The sequence below is a fragment of the Ovis canadensis genome, chromosome 10 (assembly GCF_042477335.2).
Source record: "Ovis canadensis isolate MfBH-ARS-UI-01 breed Bighorn chromosome 10, ARS-UI_OviCan_v2, whole genome shotgun sequence".
NCBI lineage: Eukaryota > Metazoa > Chordata > Mammalia > Artiodactyla > Bovidae > Ovis > Ovis canadensis.
This window is the reverse complement of record NC_091254.1, coordinates 97533903-97550554: the sequence shown is the minus strand read 5'-3', so window position 1 is coordinate 97550554 and position 16652 is coordinate 97533903. Positions and strand designations below refer to the sequence as shown.

Below are 16652 nucleotides of genomic sequence, written 5' to 3'. Positions count from 1 at the left end.
TGTGGGTACTCACCAAGCCTACTAACTTTGCCTGGGCTTCTAAGATTGGACCAGGGAGGCCTCAGTGCCTCCTCTCCTTCGGGAGAACAGAAAGACGCCTGTGGCCTATGTAGGTGGTGATTGGTATTCCACGTAAACCAAGTTATTCAGTCTCCTTTTCTCCACTATTTTTCCTACTACACTATCCGTTTCTAATCTCTCTATATATCTGTAATTAAATAAGTTTTTTCCTAGGACGCCTACTCCGTCTCCCCTTTGAATTACCCTGGATCCACCAGGACTGGACCCCGGCACCCTTGGACTGCAAGGAGATCAAACCAGTCCACCCTAAAGGAGATCAGACCTGAATATTCATTGGAAGGACTGATGCTGAAGCTGAAGCTCCAATATTTCGGCCACCTGATGTGAAGAATTGACTCACTGGAAAAGACGTTGATGCTGGGAAAGATTGAGGACAGGAGGAGAAGAGGGCAACAGAGGATGAGATGGTTGGATGGCATCACTGATTCAACGGACACGAGTTCAATCAAACTCCAGAAGATGGTAAAGGACAGGGAAGCCTGGTGGCTGCAGTTCATGAGGTCACAAAGAATCAGACACGACTTAGTGGCTGGACAACGACAAAAAGATACTGAAAACATCACAGACTTCAGAGCCCTGGCTAAGGTGCCAGAGAAAGAAAGAGAATGGCTCAAAAGTGCCACTCTGGGACCCAATGGATTTGCATGTGAATTCCCATGTAGCCCCAGGAAGGCTTCTAGATGTCCCTCAGCTTTCTGAGAAGGTGCTGCAAGAGCTCGTGATCATAAGGGAAGAACATCTGAGTTACAGGAATAACCCCAGAAATTGTAGCCACTATTGATTGTTAGCAGAAGGCTAAATGGAACCATGCTCCCAGGCAGCACTCCTGGGGCTTTGGATCTGCAGACTCATTATTGTAAAGCTGAGCTTTTTCCTGGTTAGTTGTCATCAAAAGAACTCAACTGACTCTTATCTAAAGTGACCTGATACATATTTTCAAATACATTAATTCTTCCTATTATATTTTGTAGCACTTCCTTTTAATCATCCTGGCGCAGGCATACCCCAGAGATACTTTGAGTTTAGTTCCAGACCAGGGCAGGAACAGGAATGTGGCAATAAGGCTAATCACATGCATCTTTTGGTTCCCCAGAACCAAACTTCTTGGTGAATGCAGGGGATTCACCGAGAAATGCATACACCACACTGCACTCCACTAAGTGTGCAATAGCATTGTGTCTAAAGAAATGTACATAATTAAAAGCTACTTTACTGCTAAAAATACGTGGAACAGCGTCTGGGCCTTCAGCAAGTCTCAGCAGTAATACTAATGCTCACCGATCACAGACCGTCGTAACAAATATAATGATAACAAACAAGCATGGCACGGGAGAATTACTGAAGCATGACAGAAAGACATGGACTGGGCAGAAGCTATTGGAAAAATGGCACCAGCAAAGCGTGCTTGATGAAGGGTTGTCCCAAAACTTTAATTTGTAAACAATGCAATGTCTGTGAAGCCGAACGAAACGAAGAGCAATAAAAGGCCTGACTTCACTCTACAGGGAAGAAGATACGCCTGCCCTCGCCAGCTCACTTATTTATATTAAACAACCGGACTTGCTGAAAAACTCCACTATGAAAAAAACAATGGCATATAAAATTCATTAAAAGTTTATTGCCTCTATATTTAATAGAATAAATAAGTAAATAATATTGTATCATAAGAGAAATACAAAAAAAATAGACCCATAAGAAGGTAGCAATTAAAGCTTAGGAAATGTATCATATAATAATAATGAACCTTTAACTTTCAAACAACCTTTGAAACGTTCTGGAATCAGATGCTGGTTCTGTGTGTTCTTCCTTGAGCCGCTTAAATTCTCTGAACCTTAGTCTCCTTAGCTCTAAAATGGTGATATTGTTTAAGTTAAAAAGTCTTGCGGGGAAAAAAATTCATTAAATGTGCACTTTCCATGCTCAAAATTGCTTTCTTCAGCTTCATTTTTTTTGTTCCCCCCAAAATGTTTTCAAAACTGTTAACCTGAAGACCTCTAACCACACTATTTTTAAACATAGACTACAATATTATTATAAGAAGTACATTAAAATAGCATGTCATTAATTAATCTGCTTATTTTTCAATAGGAATCAGAATAGAACTATACTAGGGTTCTGATATGTAAAACAATTAATTTCCTCATTTTATTTTTTTCTTATATTGTGTTATCAATAGTGTGGTGAGTTCCTGAAAAGATTCCAGAAAATTCCAGAAAATTAGATTCCAGAAAATTAGATAGAGAAAATGTTGTCAGAGCTAGACCTTTAATGAATGCATGATTTGGGAATTTAAATATGAAACAAGGTTAGGGTAATTTCTTGTATTCGTAGATCAATTCATTGAGCTGAAAATAGATTATATGGATACCTAATAGTCTATCAGAACACGTGCTATGATTAAATACCACAATGAAGTATCACCCCCCAAGCAGTCAGAATGGCCATAATTAAAAAATCTACAAATGCTGGAGAAGGTGTGGAGGAAAAGGCGCCCTAAACTAGGTTAGAAACAAGGGCCTACTGTACAGCATCGGGAATTACACTCAATTTCTTGTAATGGCCTATAGTGGAAAAGAATCCGAAAGGGAATCTATATACATACATAACTGGATCACTTTGCTGTACACCTGCAGTCAATAAAACAATGCACAAATTAACTATACTTCAACCAAAAAAATCAGAGGAACAATACATGGGACTTGCCATGCGAGGGGTGAAAACAGAAGCCTTTTCCTCACTAAGGTTTTCCTAGTTCTTCTCCCAAGATATCCACTTAGAATTAGTCCTTCTCACATTTGTGCCCCACCTACTTCACTGTAATACGCATACCCTTCCTAGCGCCTAATGCAGAGTCTGGAACTTGGTACACATACAGAAAACATTTGTTGAATGAATGAACCACAGAGGACTCTGATGCAAATGAGCCAGAAAAAATGGACCCTTTCAGGTTCCGAGAAAACACTTTCTTACAGGGCAGAGACCATAGCACTCTCACTTTTCCCATCTGTAAAATGGAATTATGTACATCAAGAGCAAATGGCTTGAGTTCAACTGATGGGTTCAATTGATGGCTGTTAATATATCCTCTGGGCTTCCTTGGTGGCTCAGATAGTAAAGAATCTGCCTGCAAAGTGGGAGACTGAGGTTCACTCCCTGGGTTGGGAAGATTCCCTGGAGAAGGGAACAGCAACCCACTCCAGTATTCTTGCCTGGAGAATCCCATGGACAGAGGAGCCTGGTGGGCTACGGTCCATGAGCTGGCAAAGAGTTGGACATGACTGAGCGACTAACACTTCCACTTTCTTTCCATATGTCCACTGATTTCTTTCTGTATCATATCTAGGATAGTGATTTCACAACTAGGGATTGCATGGGGTTTTTTAAAGGTTGAGGTTGACAAACTATATAATCTTATTTCATTGAACTTTAGAAGTCCAGGCATTTGGCTTTTTCTAAACCTTTGAACACTTAGCCCAAACCTGAGTTATTCTTCACCAGGACTTTCCAAGAAATCTCCCTCTTTAGAAAAGATTTTGTAAGCAGGGAAATGTTTCAAACCCTTGAAGACTCTTCTGAAATCCACTTAGAGGAAGCCTCACTTGACCACTGGTCAGCTGTCATGATCTTATCCTCCACAACAGAAGCTTTTACTTTGAACAACTGCGTTATCTTTCCAAACTCACTGTATTCTTATAGCAGATTGCTGAGAAGCAGTTTACAGACTGCATGGTTGAAGTCTCACTTCATGTGGCTGCATGCTATGTGTCTAGTGGGAAATTGGGGGAAATTATTGAATGTTAAATCATTAGCTTCCACTACTTTGTTCTTTATGACTTTGGTGAAGATCTGTAGCCTGCAGAGCTTGGCAATAGCAACTGTTGGGAGAACACATTATAGCATTTATTAAAATAATATTTATATAATCTTAGAGTTTTCTCATTTATTCTAGATGGTACAGGCATACCGTATTTTATTGTGCTTCACAGACACTGCCTTTTTCACCAGTTGAAGCTCTCAAGTTACCTTGGGTCAGGTAACTCTACCAGCATCAGCTTTTCAACAGTAGTTGCTCAACTCATGTCTCTGTGTCACATTTTGGTAATTCTTGCAATATTTCAAACTTATTATTATTATTATTATATTTGTTATGGTGACTTGTGATCATTGATCTTTGGTGTTTCTACAAAGACTTGCTGAAGGCTCAGATGATGGTGCTTTTTAGGAATGAAGTCTTTATTATTAGGGTGCGAACATCAGTGCTGGGTTTTTTTGTTGTTTTAGATTTAAGCTATAGCACACTTAATAGATACAGTGTAGTGCAAACATTACTTTCATATGCACTGTGAAACAAACGGAAATGCATGTGACTAGGTTTGGCAGTATTTGCTTTTTCTCTGTGGTCTGGAGCTGAGTCAGCAGTATCTCAGAGGGGCACCTGTATATTAAGGACAATCTCGACATACTCAGCAATGAAAAGAATAACCCAATAAACCTCATCTGCAATCAACCGACTTCAACAATTATCAACAATTACCACCTCATGGCCAATTCTGCCTTATCCATTTCCTTGTCCATTACCCTCAAAATTAGATTCACTGAAGCAATTCTCAGACATTGTGTCATTTAACTGCAAATATTTGAGTATAATTCTCTAAGCTACAATGTCTTTTGAAAAGTACCTTCACATTATCTATACCACATATAATTTCTATCAAGGATAATTTTTTAATTTTGTCAAATACCCAGATTTCACATTATATTAATTCATAATTTTTACACTTAAGCAAATCAGGACCCACATAATGCCTATATACGTAACTGATTTATACGTCTCTTAGAGCTCCTTAGATCTGGCAGTCACCTTCTTCTTGCATTTTACATGTTGAAGAAATCAGGTCATTCGTCTTGCACTGCTTCTCACAGCTTAGATTTTGTCGGGTGAACTCCTGTGGTTTAGTTTAGCGTTCTGTCATCAGCTGTTTTTTTAATTTTTATTTTTTTGATGAGGGCCATTTTTACAGTCTTTATTGAATTTGCTACAAATACTGCTCCTGTCTTATATTTTGAATTCTGGGGCCTTGAGGCATGTGGGATCTCAGCTCTCGGACCAGGAATCGAACTCAGAATGGAAGGTGGAGTCTTAACCACTGGCCCGCCAGGGAAGTCCGTCCTCCGTCCCCAGGTTCTGTTAGTAGTTGCATCAATGCACCTCATGACGCTCAGGACTTTTCCTTTCCTTCCTTCTGTCCTCCTTTCTTTCCATCCTCCCTTCCTCGGCAGGACACTTGACAAGCATCTGGTATACTGCCACCCTTCTTTGTAAGTCAGCTGTGAGCGGTCCTCACGGCAGAGATGCCTAGATCCATCACTTATCAGGGGCGGTAACGCTGACTTGCTCTAATTTCGTCATTCATTCTTCATTTATTTGTAGTGAGATCGCACCAAGTTATACTTATAAAGTAACTTGGGGAGAATCCGGACCTTCGTAATATCAAGGCTTTCTAATAAGGCAGGCGATCTTTTTTCATTTTTCACCTGTAATTATGCACCTTCCAGGGATATTTTAGCTCTCACTTAGGCCAGTTGCTAGCTTTGATGATGTAAATGTTTTCTTCTTTTCCTCTGTCTTCTGGTAAACTGCCTTAAGAACACGCAAAAGTCCTTTGTTTGACGTGCCGATGCACATGTGCCCCTGTGTCAGGCTCTCTCGCTGTTTGCAGCCATATTTTCATTCGTCCTTTTCAGCTGTCTAAATAGTAATAATCTCTGGACCTGAAAAATATTTTTGACTCTCCCTGTCACATCGTGCCTTAAATTCCCTTCGCTTTACTAACATCGGTGGTACCACGATGTCTAAGGGCACTAGCATTTCCTATTAGCTGAAACAAACTCCCAGGCAAAGTATCACAAGCTGTCAGCTAGTCTTCGGGAGCTTCTTGAGCATACCGAGGATGGCGGTCCCGATTTTTGGAGTACTTCTTAGAAGCTTCTCAAACTGTCCCTGTCCTAAATATATGTCAAGTTTCTTACGGAAAATGCTTATGAATGAACGATTGTCAAGAAATATATAAATATATGTTTTCCTATGCCTGAGCAAGAAGAACCACTAGCAAATTTACTAAAGATTTTTTCTTATGAGTGTGCTCTTTAAATTTTAATTGAAACATGTCTGCTAGTGATTGATCACTCCGTTGTGTCCGACTCTTGGTGACCTCGTGGACCACAGCCCAGCAGGCTCCTCTGTCCCTGGGATTCTCCAGGCAAGAATACTAGAGTGGGTTGCCATTCTCTTCTCCAGGGGATCTTCCCAACCCAGGGATCGAGCCTTGGTCTCCTGCACTGCAGGAAGATTCTTTACCGTCTGAGCCACCAGGAGAGCAAGATTTTTTCTTATCAGCTTCCTCTTTAAATTTCAGCTGAAACACATCTGCTAAGCTTGTTTTATATGCATAAAGTGGTATCACACCTGCCTGCAGCTCTGTGGGGGCTGACATTCTAATGAGAAGCCCATAGGTCAATAAGCTCAAAGCAGAATAGAACAGATACTTATAAAGACATTAAGGCCCTTCTGGGTTTGGTTCTGAATATAATATTGATCTGGTAAGCATTCTGCTGCAAGTTTCCAGTGGAATACGACATGCGGAAGTCCACCATTCTATCAGCAACTTCAGAGTCTAAGATGCATCATTCAAACCAATGGCCTTTAAAACACTGCACAGGCAAATTCAGGAATCTACTAAATCCACCATAAGTTGAGATATGATTCCTCACAAAGAAAATAATTTTATTTTTCAAAATGCCTCTGGGGTACTATTGTGCCCCAGTAATTAAGCAAGCAATGGCCAACCTACCCAGCAAACTAAAAGCACGTCTTTCAAAATATTTATTGTTTTCTTAATTTAAGTCTAAAAAACTTGGTCTTGAGCTTTTACTTGGTCTTAAGTATCTAAAGCTTTTGGTATTTAACAGATTTGTTTTTTTAGATTAAAAAAAAGCCATTCTTTGTTATATAAAAATCTCAGATCATGTCTATGTGGTTAACTATATAATTAAAATATTTAACAAGGAAAGAATGATAAGGGACACGTGTAACTGTAGTAAAGATGTTAGTTTTCATGAAAAGATAATATGAATGTTTTGTACATTTCAGCTGCCAGCATAGGCCTGATGGGTGCCCAGGCGTGGGTGCAGAGTGGAGCCTGGGAGCCCAGCCCGTGTGGACATTGCCCACCTGTGATTTTTGCGTGTCACTAACCAGGAGATGCAGAAACTGTGAGTCTCCTTAGAGACCAGAAATCTTTCTTTTTCTAAGACAAAAATGTAAGGAATCAATATGACTGGCATCAACATTCAAACATGGGGGCTGAGCTGCACTGTTAGAGGCAGCTGCAGGCCTGCGTCTCGCGTGGGACAGCCTGCTGCCAGCTCTTCACTGCCTTCTTCCTTACAGGCATCACTGCTTCTCTTAATAATGAGCAGTAAATAAACAGAACCACGGAGTCCTCCCTTTTGCATGAATCCATGGACGCAGAAGCACAAAGGGAGCAGCAAACTCTGGTCTCCTTGGTATTATTTCAGCGGAGAATTTGGGTCGAGCTTTGCAGAGAAATGATTCATGATGATTCACCCTGGATTAAGTGAGTCAGCACGATTAAGACCTAGTCACAGGGCTTTGCACCCCGTTTTTAGGAGGGTAAAGGCCGAATTGGAAAAGGTTTTTGGGTGTTCCCACTTACAGAGGTGATCGTAGCTACCCTCCATTTCTTACACACGTGCAGAGAGCTGGAAAATGACCCCAGAACCTCCTTAATAGGCAGCTTGTCTACGCTCACAGCTCTGTGGGTCTGTTGCCATCTTGACGTTACAGAAAAGGAAACCAAAGCTCATTACAGATTCTACATGTTGGCCAAGACAGCTCTGCTAGTAAAAGTCACAGAATTGGGTTTCAACCTCATGCTAGTTAATTTCTTATCCGGTGTCACTAATCACCCTAAGCACTGCATACTTGAAATTTTTCATGTAATATAATACAGCGTGGCTTTTCCTTTTTCCACCTGTATCTTTTACAGGTTTATTTTTCCTTCTCTGCTGAAGCAAATTTTATTTCTATTCTTAACATTTAATTTTTACATACACTTAATTCAATTAAACTATCTGCACTATACTAATAGCATGCCTAAAGAACTGAGTGCCTTTCAAGTCCCTTAAATTGTAAATGGATTAAAAATAATCAATGCCTCTTTAACCTCCTTTTATGAGCTGGCCATTAGTCATACGAATGCATGTGGCGTAAAGCTGAATTTACAAATAAGAACATTGAGCGTGAAAGAGTATGTCCACTCCGATTTTTGGCCAGGGGTTTCTAAAGACCTTCACCCTCATTTCAGAGATGCCAACACTGTCTCTGCCCCAGTTGAAATGACATTTCTATAAATACTGCTCTGGTCTTCATTTAATACTGTCTTTTAAACAAACGCCTCTGTTTAAAACTAAATGATTAGGCCAGTTTACAAGGTCATATAAAAATGATGACTATGTCAACAAACCAGGGACATTAATTTAAAACAGGGTGGCGAAGTACTTCTTTTAATTATATGTGTGCAAGAAATCATGGGGACAGTCTCTAATGAACTCACAAGAGGTAACTATTAGTTGGAAAAACCATTCCAGTTAATAAAATCTCAAAAGAAATCTACTTACTTGTTCAAATTCATTCTTTTGAAATTCTTCAAATCCGAAGATGTCCAGAATCCCAACGCCCCATGTCTGTGAGCTGAAAAGGAACAGAACACAGTTGAACGGGCATCCTTAACCCTGCCCACGGCCACTCCAGGTCGGAGAAACCCGGCCACTGCACACGGCGTTGATAATCTAACGGTGATCTTAACCTGGTGAAAACCTGAAAATTAGGAGGGAAAAGTGTTCTTTGAATGCTTCGATTCAAACACAGACTCATTAACAAAAATGCGTTTGATATCTAAGTACCAACTGCAACAATGAACGGATGGTTTAACAGTTGCTTCTCTGAAACACTTTCTCTGTCATCTCCTTCAGCCAGAATTGCTTCCTCTGAAGGACTTTGCAGCTACCTGTTGAGGGGGTCTCCTTAGCTAAAACCTGTACCTCGCCAGGCTACCCGAGCAGCAAGTCAAGCCATTTCTCCTCACACATAAGTACAACATGAGTTAACCCCATTAAGACACATGCATGATCTTTCACAGACTAAACTGAGCCACTCCAAAAATCACGCTGTTCCTCAAAGCGTTCTTGTAAATAAAGAAGAAACGCGAAGAGCATGAAATGCGGGTGCAGAATGGACAGGGATCCAAGTAATGACGTCATTCTCCCGCGTAAACGATCATTCTCAGCACTCGCTCGCCCGGGACGGTCAAAGCACAGACGCCGGCCGCCTCGCTCTCTCAGCCCATGTGTCCGGTCCTGCACCCTTCCTCAACCCCCCGCCTCTTTCCACGCCACACACGGAGTGAGCGAGGAGAGGAGGGGGACCTTGCTTGACCCGGCGACACCAACAACCTGCATCCTGCGGGGCTGTGGGGGCAGCACAGGGTGGCGTGGGGGGTACCCCTGAGGAGCTTCTTGCAAAGAAAGGCCTGGATGCTTCTGGAACACTGGTCAGCCCATCCCTCACGTTAATGTCTCTCTGTAGCGCATCTGCAGGGAGAATGCGCTCCGCATTTTCCGCCGGTGGGAGTGACGGTCCCTCACCAGGACGGTGCTCCCACACCACGACGGTGCTCCCTGTCCCATCACCAGTCTCCTTGCCGGCACAGAGGGTACGGGCTTTGCTTTTGTTTGCTTGGCCGCGCCGCATGGCTTGCGGGATCCACTATCCTGTCTCTATTTACTGCTGGTAGTACAAATACGAGCTTCCTGAGTAGGAAGGAGAGCACTTTTAAGGCCCTAATACAAGCATCGCGTGGCAAACAGTGTGAGTCAGTTAAGGAAGCAGCGAACCATTCACTGGAGGTCTCTAGGTAACTGATTCAGTATTTTAGAAAAGAAAAGAAAAATAAAGTCTTTCCCCCTGTGTCCAAATAAACTCTACATGGTTTAGTGAGTCAAATGCTAGAACAGGAAGCTATAAACACATACAGGAAAACAAATGTAACCATTTTCTCCCCCTTGCTTTCAGTTCTGCGAAAGGTCGAAGGAAAACATTCAAAAGTATGATTATGCAGATACTAAATTCCTCTGGATGATACACAGTATAAATGCAATTAAATTCTGTTAGAGGTCACTATTGTTTTAAAATGCATGGTCTCTTTCATGTTCACAGATCTTCTACCCACCCCGCCTCTTTCCACCACCTTTACAATGTGGACAGAGGGACGTTGGGGGTGAAGCTCGCTCAGTGGGGACGGTGGTGCTGAGGTTCAGGCTGACCTGTCGCTTTGCTGCGTGTGTGTGTGTGTGTGTGTGCTTTCCATGTAACGAGCTGCATCGTTTCTCTTGTAGGAGGCTAGTGATGAAGCTTGTCAAGTTTTGGAGTTACTCCCATCTTCGCAAGTATCCGGATTCAAACACTTTTTAGTTGGATAACTTTGGCAAAGTCATTAATACTTAAATTTTCTGAGCTGCAGTTTCATCATCTGTAAATCTAAGATAACAAATCATATTCATCCAGCTAGACATTTCCTATGTAAGAAGTGAGGTAAAGAAAGTTCTAGAGTAATAGCTAGTACACAGTGTGTCTCTAGTCACTGGAAGTTGCTTTAAGAAAACGTTGTTTAAACGTGCTCTAGAAGTAAAGAGGGTGGCTAACAGAAGAAATGTAAACGTCAAATCAGCAAAGTAAAGTGTCAATCTCATGAAAATTGCAAAAGAAATAGAATTCTGAAAAATTATGATGAGAAAGATATTCCCGAACACTTTTGTTGGCAGCTGAAATTGGCAGGGCCTTCTTAAAAAACGACTTCCTTACGTGGCATAAAGCTTTGAAAAATTCATACCATTTGAACCAGGACTTCCACAAGCAAGAAACCAATACTAAGACAATGATCTGCAATGCAATTAAAGATGGACTGATCCCCACTGTTACAGTTAAACAACAAAAAGAAGTAACAGATACCCCACTCTAACGACACAATTTATTAAACAACATGCATCCTAGGAGGGATTTAGTGAAGCTGTCAAGTTAATAGAAATCAATACATAAATTCTATACAAATAAGCCCTATTACATATCTAGAAGACCTGGAAAGAAGTACAGTCCATCTGAGAAGAGGACCTGGGAATGTCTTCAGTGGTAGACTTAGAGGTGACTTCTTAATGTTTACAATGTCCTATGTGTGTGAGCATGCCCAGCCACTCAGTCGTGTCCGACTCTTGAGACCCCATAGACAGTAGCCCACCAGGCTCCTCTGTCCATGGGATCTCCCAGGCAAGAACACTGGAGTGGGTTGCCATTTCCTCCTCCAGGGGATCTTCCCGGCCCAGGGATGGAACCCTCAGCTCCTGCAGTGTCTCTTGCACTGCAGGTGTCACTGCTGAGCCACCAGGCTATTACAATTCTATCATTAGCCTTTGTTGGAAAGACGTGTGATTGAGTGCAGAGTGGTCACCTTCTGAGCTGGTGGAGGAAGGGTAACTGTGACCTTCAGGGCAATGGAGCCCAGAAGAGACGGTGCAGACAAGGGTCTGGTTTTTTAGGCATGGGAGGTGCCGCAGGGACCCCGGAGTCGGGGAAGAGCAGGGGTGCTTCCTGACGGCCAGGTGCCGGCCCAGAGCACAGCTGGTCGCTGCCACCCTGCACCAGGACCGCGCGATCGGGCTCTCAGGTCCGACTCCCCAGAATGGCTCCTGGCTGCCTGCGCAGCGGGGATGTGAGTGTGGACGGAAGTCAGGAGAAAAGAGGACAGCCACGAGCGGCCAGACCTCACACACACTCTCTCCCCTTCTGTAACAACAGGGGCTTTGTGTGGACAGAGGACGCCAAGGCGGTCCAGCTGCACGTGGGTGAGCATGGCGTTGATCCTGGTTCCGATTAGGGAAAGTAAATTATTAATTAGTAACGTAGACTAGCATGCATTTGGTCGAAAGAACACTCCTTTCATTTATTCACATTGCACACGTACCAAATTCCAAACTACATTTGGTTACCAGATAAAATGTTCAACAAAGATGGAGAGAAAGGAAGACCTATTTTCAGGAAAAAAAATTAATCCAGGTTTAATGCATTTTAAGGATTATTTTTGCAACTACTGACAGACAAAATGTGTTTGCTTTTCTTTTCAAAAATCTATTTTATCATTTATGATTGAGTGAAATTTTGCTGTTCAGTGACTCAGTCATGTCTGACTTTTTGGGACCCCATGAACTACAGGCTTCCCTGTCCTTCACCTTCTCCTGGCGCTTGTTCAAACTCATGCCCATTGAGTCGGTGATGCCATCCAACCATCTCATCCTCTGTCGTCCCCTTCTCCTCCCACCCTCAGTCTTTCCCAGCATCATGGTCTTTTCCAATCATTTGGCTCTTTGCATCAGGTGGCCAAAGTATCAGAGATTCAACTTCAGCATCAGTCCTTCCAATGAATATTCAGGACTGATTTCCTTTAGGATTGACTGGTTTGATCTCTTTGCAGTCTAGTGGACTCTAGAGAGTCTTGTCCAGCACCACAGTTTTGAAAGCATCAGTTCTTCAGTGCTCAGACTTCTTTATGGTCCAACTCTAAAGTCTGTACACAATTACTGGAAAAACCATAGCTTTATGTGACTGCTATTGCAATAGCTGCCTTGGCAAGAGGGAGTCAAGGGCCTGCAGCCAGCAAAATGCCCATTCCATGCGGCAGTCAGCAGCGCTGTCATTTCACTTATTGATATCTCGACTCGTATTACACAGGCATTTAACTCAACATCCAATTTCTAGCAAGGAGGAGCAGACAGAGGTCATCAGATGAACCGGGATTCAATCCGTTAGGCAAAATTAACATATTAATGAGATGATCTGCTTTAGTTCAGATTCTGCCCTGGAAATCTCCCGAGGGTTTTCTTAACGGTTAACAAAAATGCCTACCCCGCATCGACTCATTAGTAAAATACACCACTTTCGATATCAGACAAAACGCTAAATGCCTGGGCGTCTGTCTGACTTTGATTTGCCTTCCAGGCCTGTGGGTATGAGAAAGGGGGAAAACCTGAATTAAAGAGCATGTGCTCTTCGGAACACGGATGAACTAATTTATTTGTGCAGCGAGGTTGGGGGATTTATCCATATCAGGTTTTGTCCTCAGTCATCTCCGGGCAAGGAGGTGAACTGACAGTTACCTAAGTAATTCAAAGTCAGCTTAGGAAAGAAATGAATGCTGTTTGGCACAAAAGCCTTAGAAGGAGCCAGAGCTGAATCAGACCCTGTCTGTGGCTGATTGCTGACACGTCAGACCCCAGATGGGGTAAGAAATATGAACATCCTAGCATCATTTGCAGTGTAGAGGGCTGATTCAGAGTTCACCCTGTGCCAGAAAGCAGGGGGCCACCAGATATTTGGATGTGACTGACATCTTCCAAGGGCTTGGGGGCACTAGTGGTGAAGAATGGAGACGCAGGAGACGTGGGTTCGATTCTTGGGTCGGGAAGATCCCCTGGAGTCAGAAGTGGAAACCCACTTCAGTATTCTTGCCTGGAGGATCCCAAGGACAGAGGAGCCTGGCAGGCTATAGTTCATGGGGTCACAAAGAGTCAGACATGAGTGAGCAACGGAATACTGGGGGAACATCTTCCAAAATATCCTGACTAGGAATCATAGAATCCTAGGTCCTGAAAGCAAAACCAAGCCAGAGAGATAAGCCAACACCCTTCATTTGTAAGTAAATGAAATGTGATTATCGCAGCTTCAGAGGTTGAACAAATTAAGATTCGCAAGACATAAGTGTCTCACTAAAGATTTCATTAATGCTAAGTGTCAAGCTTAGAATAGAAACCCAGATCTCTCGATTTCCAACTCCCTTTAAAAAAATTAAAACTGAGTTAAAAGATAAAATTGCTGTATTCATAAATTAACTACCATCTTGAATATCCACAAAAGTGAGATCTATATAACATCTCAGCCCACTAGTCGAAAGTACAGTAAAAAGTGCTGCTTCGCTTTTCACTTATTATTCCTTTCTCTTTTTTCAACCGTTTTAGTAAGATTTAATTACATACAATATTGTATAAGCTTAAGGTATACAACCTGTTGACTTGCCACACACAGACTGCAAAATTATCATGCTTTTCTTAATAGGGTTCCTTTTCTGTATAATAATTCTGTCTGAATACAAACCCTTCTTTTTATGAGGTTCCTTCTATTTAAATTTTAAAGAGCACTTTGGATTATCTTTGCCAGTTAATAGTAGATTTTGAAAATTGTTAAAGTTTGTGATTAGTCTGCCCCCCAGAAGATGATAGAGAAGAATGTTTGGAAGAACTGGGATCAACAATCATCTCAAAATCCCTCAGACCACCCAGGAAATGGACACCTGTCTTTCTAACAATCACCTTCAAGTATATGTACTTGCAACTTGAAGTTCAAAGGAACCGCCATGAAAATTAAATTAACTAGATAGTGAGTTGTAGCAAGTGGCTATTGTTGGTAACCAACCACCTCAAAACTCACTGACCAAACAAAACAGGAAGTCCTTATTATGGTTCTAGGCCCTTTTGTCAGCGTGGGTGGCCTGATGGGGGGTTGCAGGTCTAAGACAGCACCCACCAAGGGCCCTGGGGTTGGCCAGCCCTTGGCTGGCTCACAGCACCTCTCCCCACCCAAGAAGAGCCTGGCCTCAAGCGCAAGGGGGCAACGACAGGGATCTCAGCAGACTCGTGTGAGGCCTTAGAGGTGGTGCCTCTTCTCTTTGGATGTATTCTCTTGGCTACAGCAAGACACGGGGGCAGCTCAGATGCCAAGGTAGAGAGAACAGACCTAACCTCTTGATGAGAGAAGTGTCAGAGGGGTACTGGACAGGGCAAGGATGCAGAAATGCAAGCAACCGGGGGCAGTTTTGCCCCACGCTTCTTCACTTTATTTATTGGTTCGCTCACCTTTCAAATGGGTAGTTTGAAAGGCGCACCTCGTTCTGCAAAGCATACTGCTGGCTGACAGAGCCCCAGACACAAAGAACAGAGGGACGGAGGGCAGTCTTATCCTCAGGGACACGTCCATGGACAGACATGTGAACTCTAAATTATCATCTTGGGAGGAAATAAAGAAACCATTTATATTTTTTAAAGGTAGCGTTAACACTATGCTTTTTTAAAAACTCAATTTTCTGACCATTTCAACGTGGGAGATGTTTCTGGGAAAACTCAGGTTTCAAGTCTGACATGTAGGGTTCATACTCCAAGCCCACTAACTCCTCCTGGCTGGATGACGAGGGCCACTGACTCAACCCCTCTGAGCTCCAGTTTCACCATCTGAAGAGCATGCTCAGTTGCCTCAGTCAAGTCCACCCCTTTGTGACCCCAGGAACTACAACCGCCAGGCTTCTCTGTCCAAAGGATTCTTCAGGCAAGAATACAACAATAAGTTGCCATTTCCTACTACAGGGGATCTTCCTGACCCAGGGATCGAACCCAAGTCTCCTGCATTGCAGCCAGATTCTTTATTACTGAGCCACCTGGGAAGCCCCTATCTGAAGAGAGGAGACAAGAATTCATTCCGCACCCTAATGTCAGTATTAGCTGCAAAAATCCCTGGCTCAAAGCCTGGCTCATTTATAGGCAATTTCCAATAAAGGATAACCACAATAAATGTGCCTCACCACCTATTACATCTGCACCCAGGAAAAAGCCAGGTTTGGAAAGTGTATTTTTAATAAGACAGTGTGTCAAGAGAGAAAAGTTAAAAGCTTGGAGCTGACAAAAACTAAAAATGTCCTTTTGTTGAAAAGCCCATCCTCCTCCAAGAGAAAATGATATTAGAACAAGGCACACCCCATTTAAATCGTGGGGAGGTTTCCTTCCCGGTGTTTCCTTTGGGGAGAGGCAGGGTCACCGAGGGGCAGAGTGGGGCATCCTGCTCTCGTCTCTGAACAGCGCTGCACCATGATTTATCCTGACAGAGCTGCCAGTGTGCACCAGTGACAGGCGAGGAGGAGCTGAATATGTACAGCTTCGGTTAAGTCCACCCAGCAGGACAGGTTATCAGGGGGTGGAGCAGAGGCCAGACGCATTTCCCCAGCGAGAAATGAAACAAGAGCGTGGGCACCCTTTGTATAAAACAGACAAGCTTTACCCTCCACACTCTTGGCTCAAGACAGAGCTACAGGAGAAGGCTCCTGGGTTTTTATTAGCCTAGTAAATCACTGAATTTCTTACATACATTATTAAATCTATTTGGCCCTCAAATAATATTTGCAAATCACATACTAGTCATTATCCAAAAGGAAAAGCACCACTGTTCTATACTAAAAATGCCAGTCTCATAGATCTGAAAGGCTCTCTCTTTTCCCCCCATGTCTCCTAAACACACACACTTAGGGGAAAGCACACAGCTCTTTATTCGTTTGAATAAAAGTGACCTATTCTTGAAGTAATTTATCATGTTATCATGATTAATATTTGTATTTCAACATTAT

General features: G+C 42.6%; 1 protein-coding gene across 4 annotated transcripts in view; it reads right to left on the bottom strand.

Annotated features, from left to right (window-relative positions):
* Window positions 1-16652, bottom strand: part of MYO16 (myosin XVI) — a 526459-nt gene that overhangs the window by 169681 nt on the left and 340126 nt on the right. For all 4 annotated transcript variants that reach the window (XM_069602005.1, XM_069602006.1, XM_069602007.1 and 1 more), the window contains one exon: window positions 8782-8854. In XM_069602005.1, the coding sequence (XP_069458106.1) occupies window positions 8782-8854 (73 nt within the window). The remainder of the gene's footprint in view (window positions 1-8781; window positions 8855-16652) is intronic.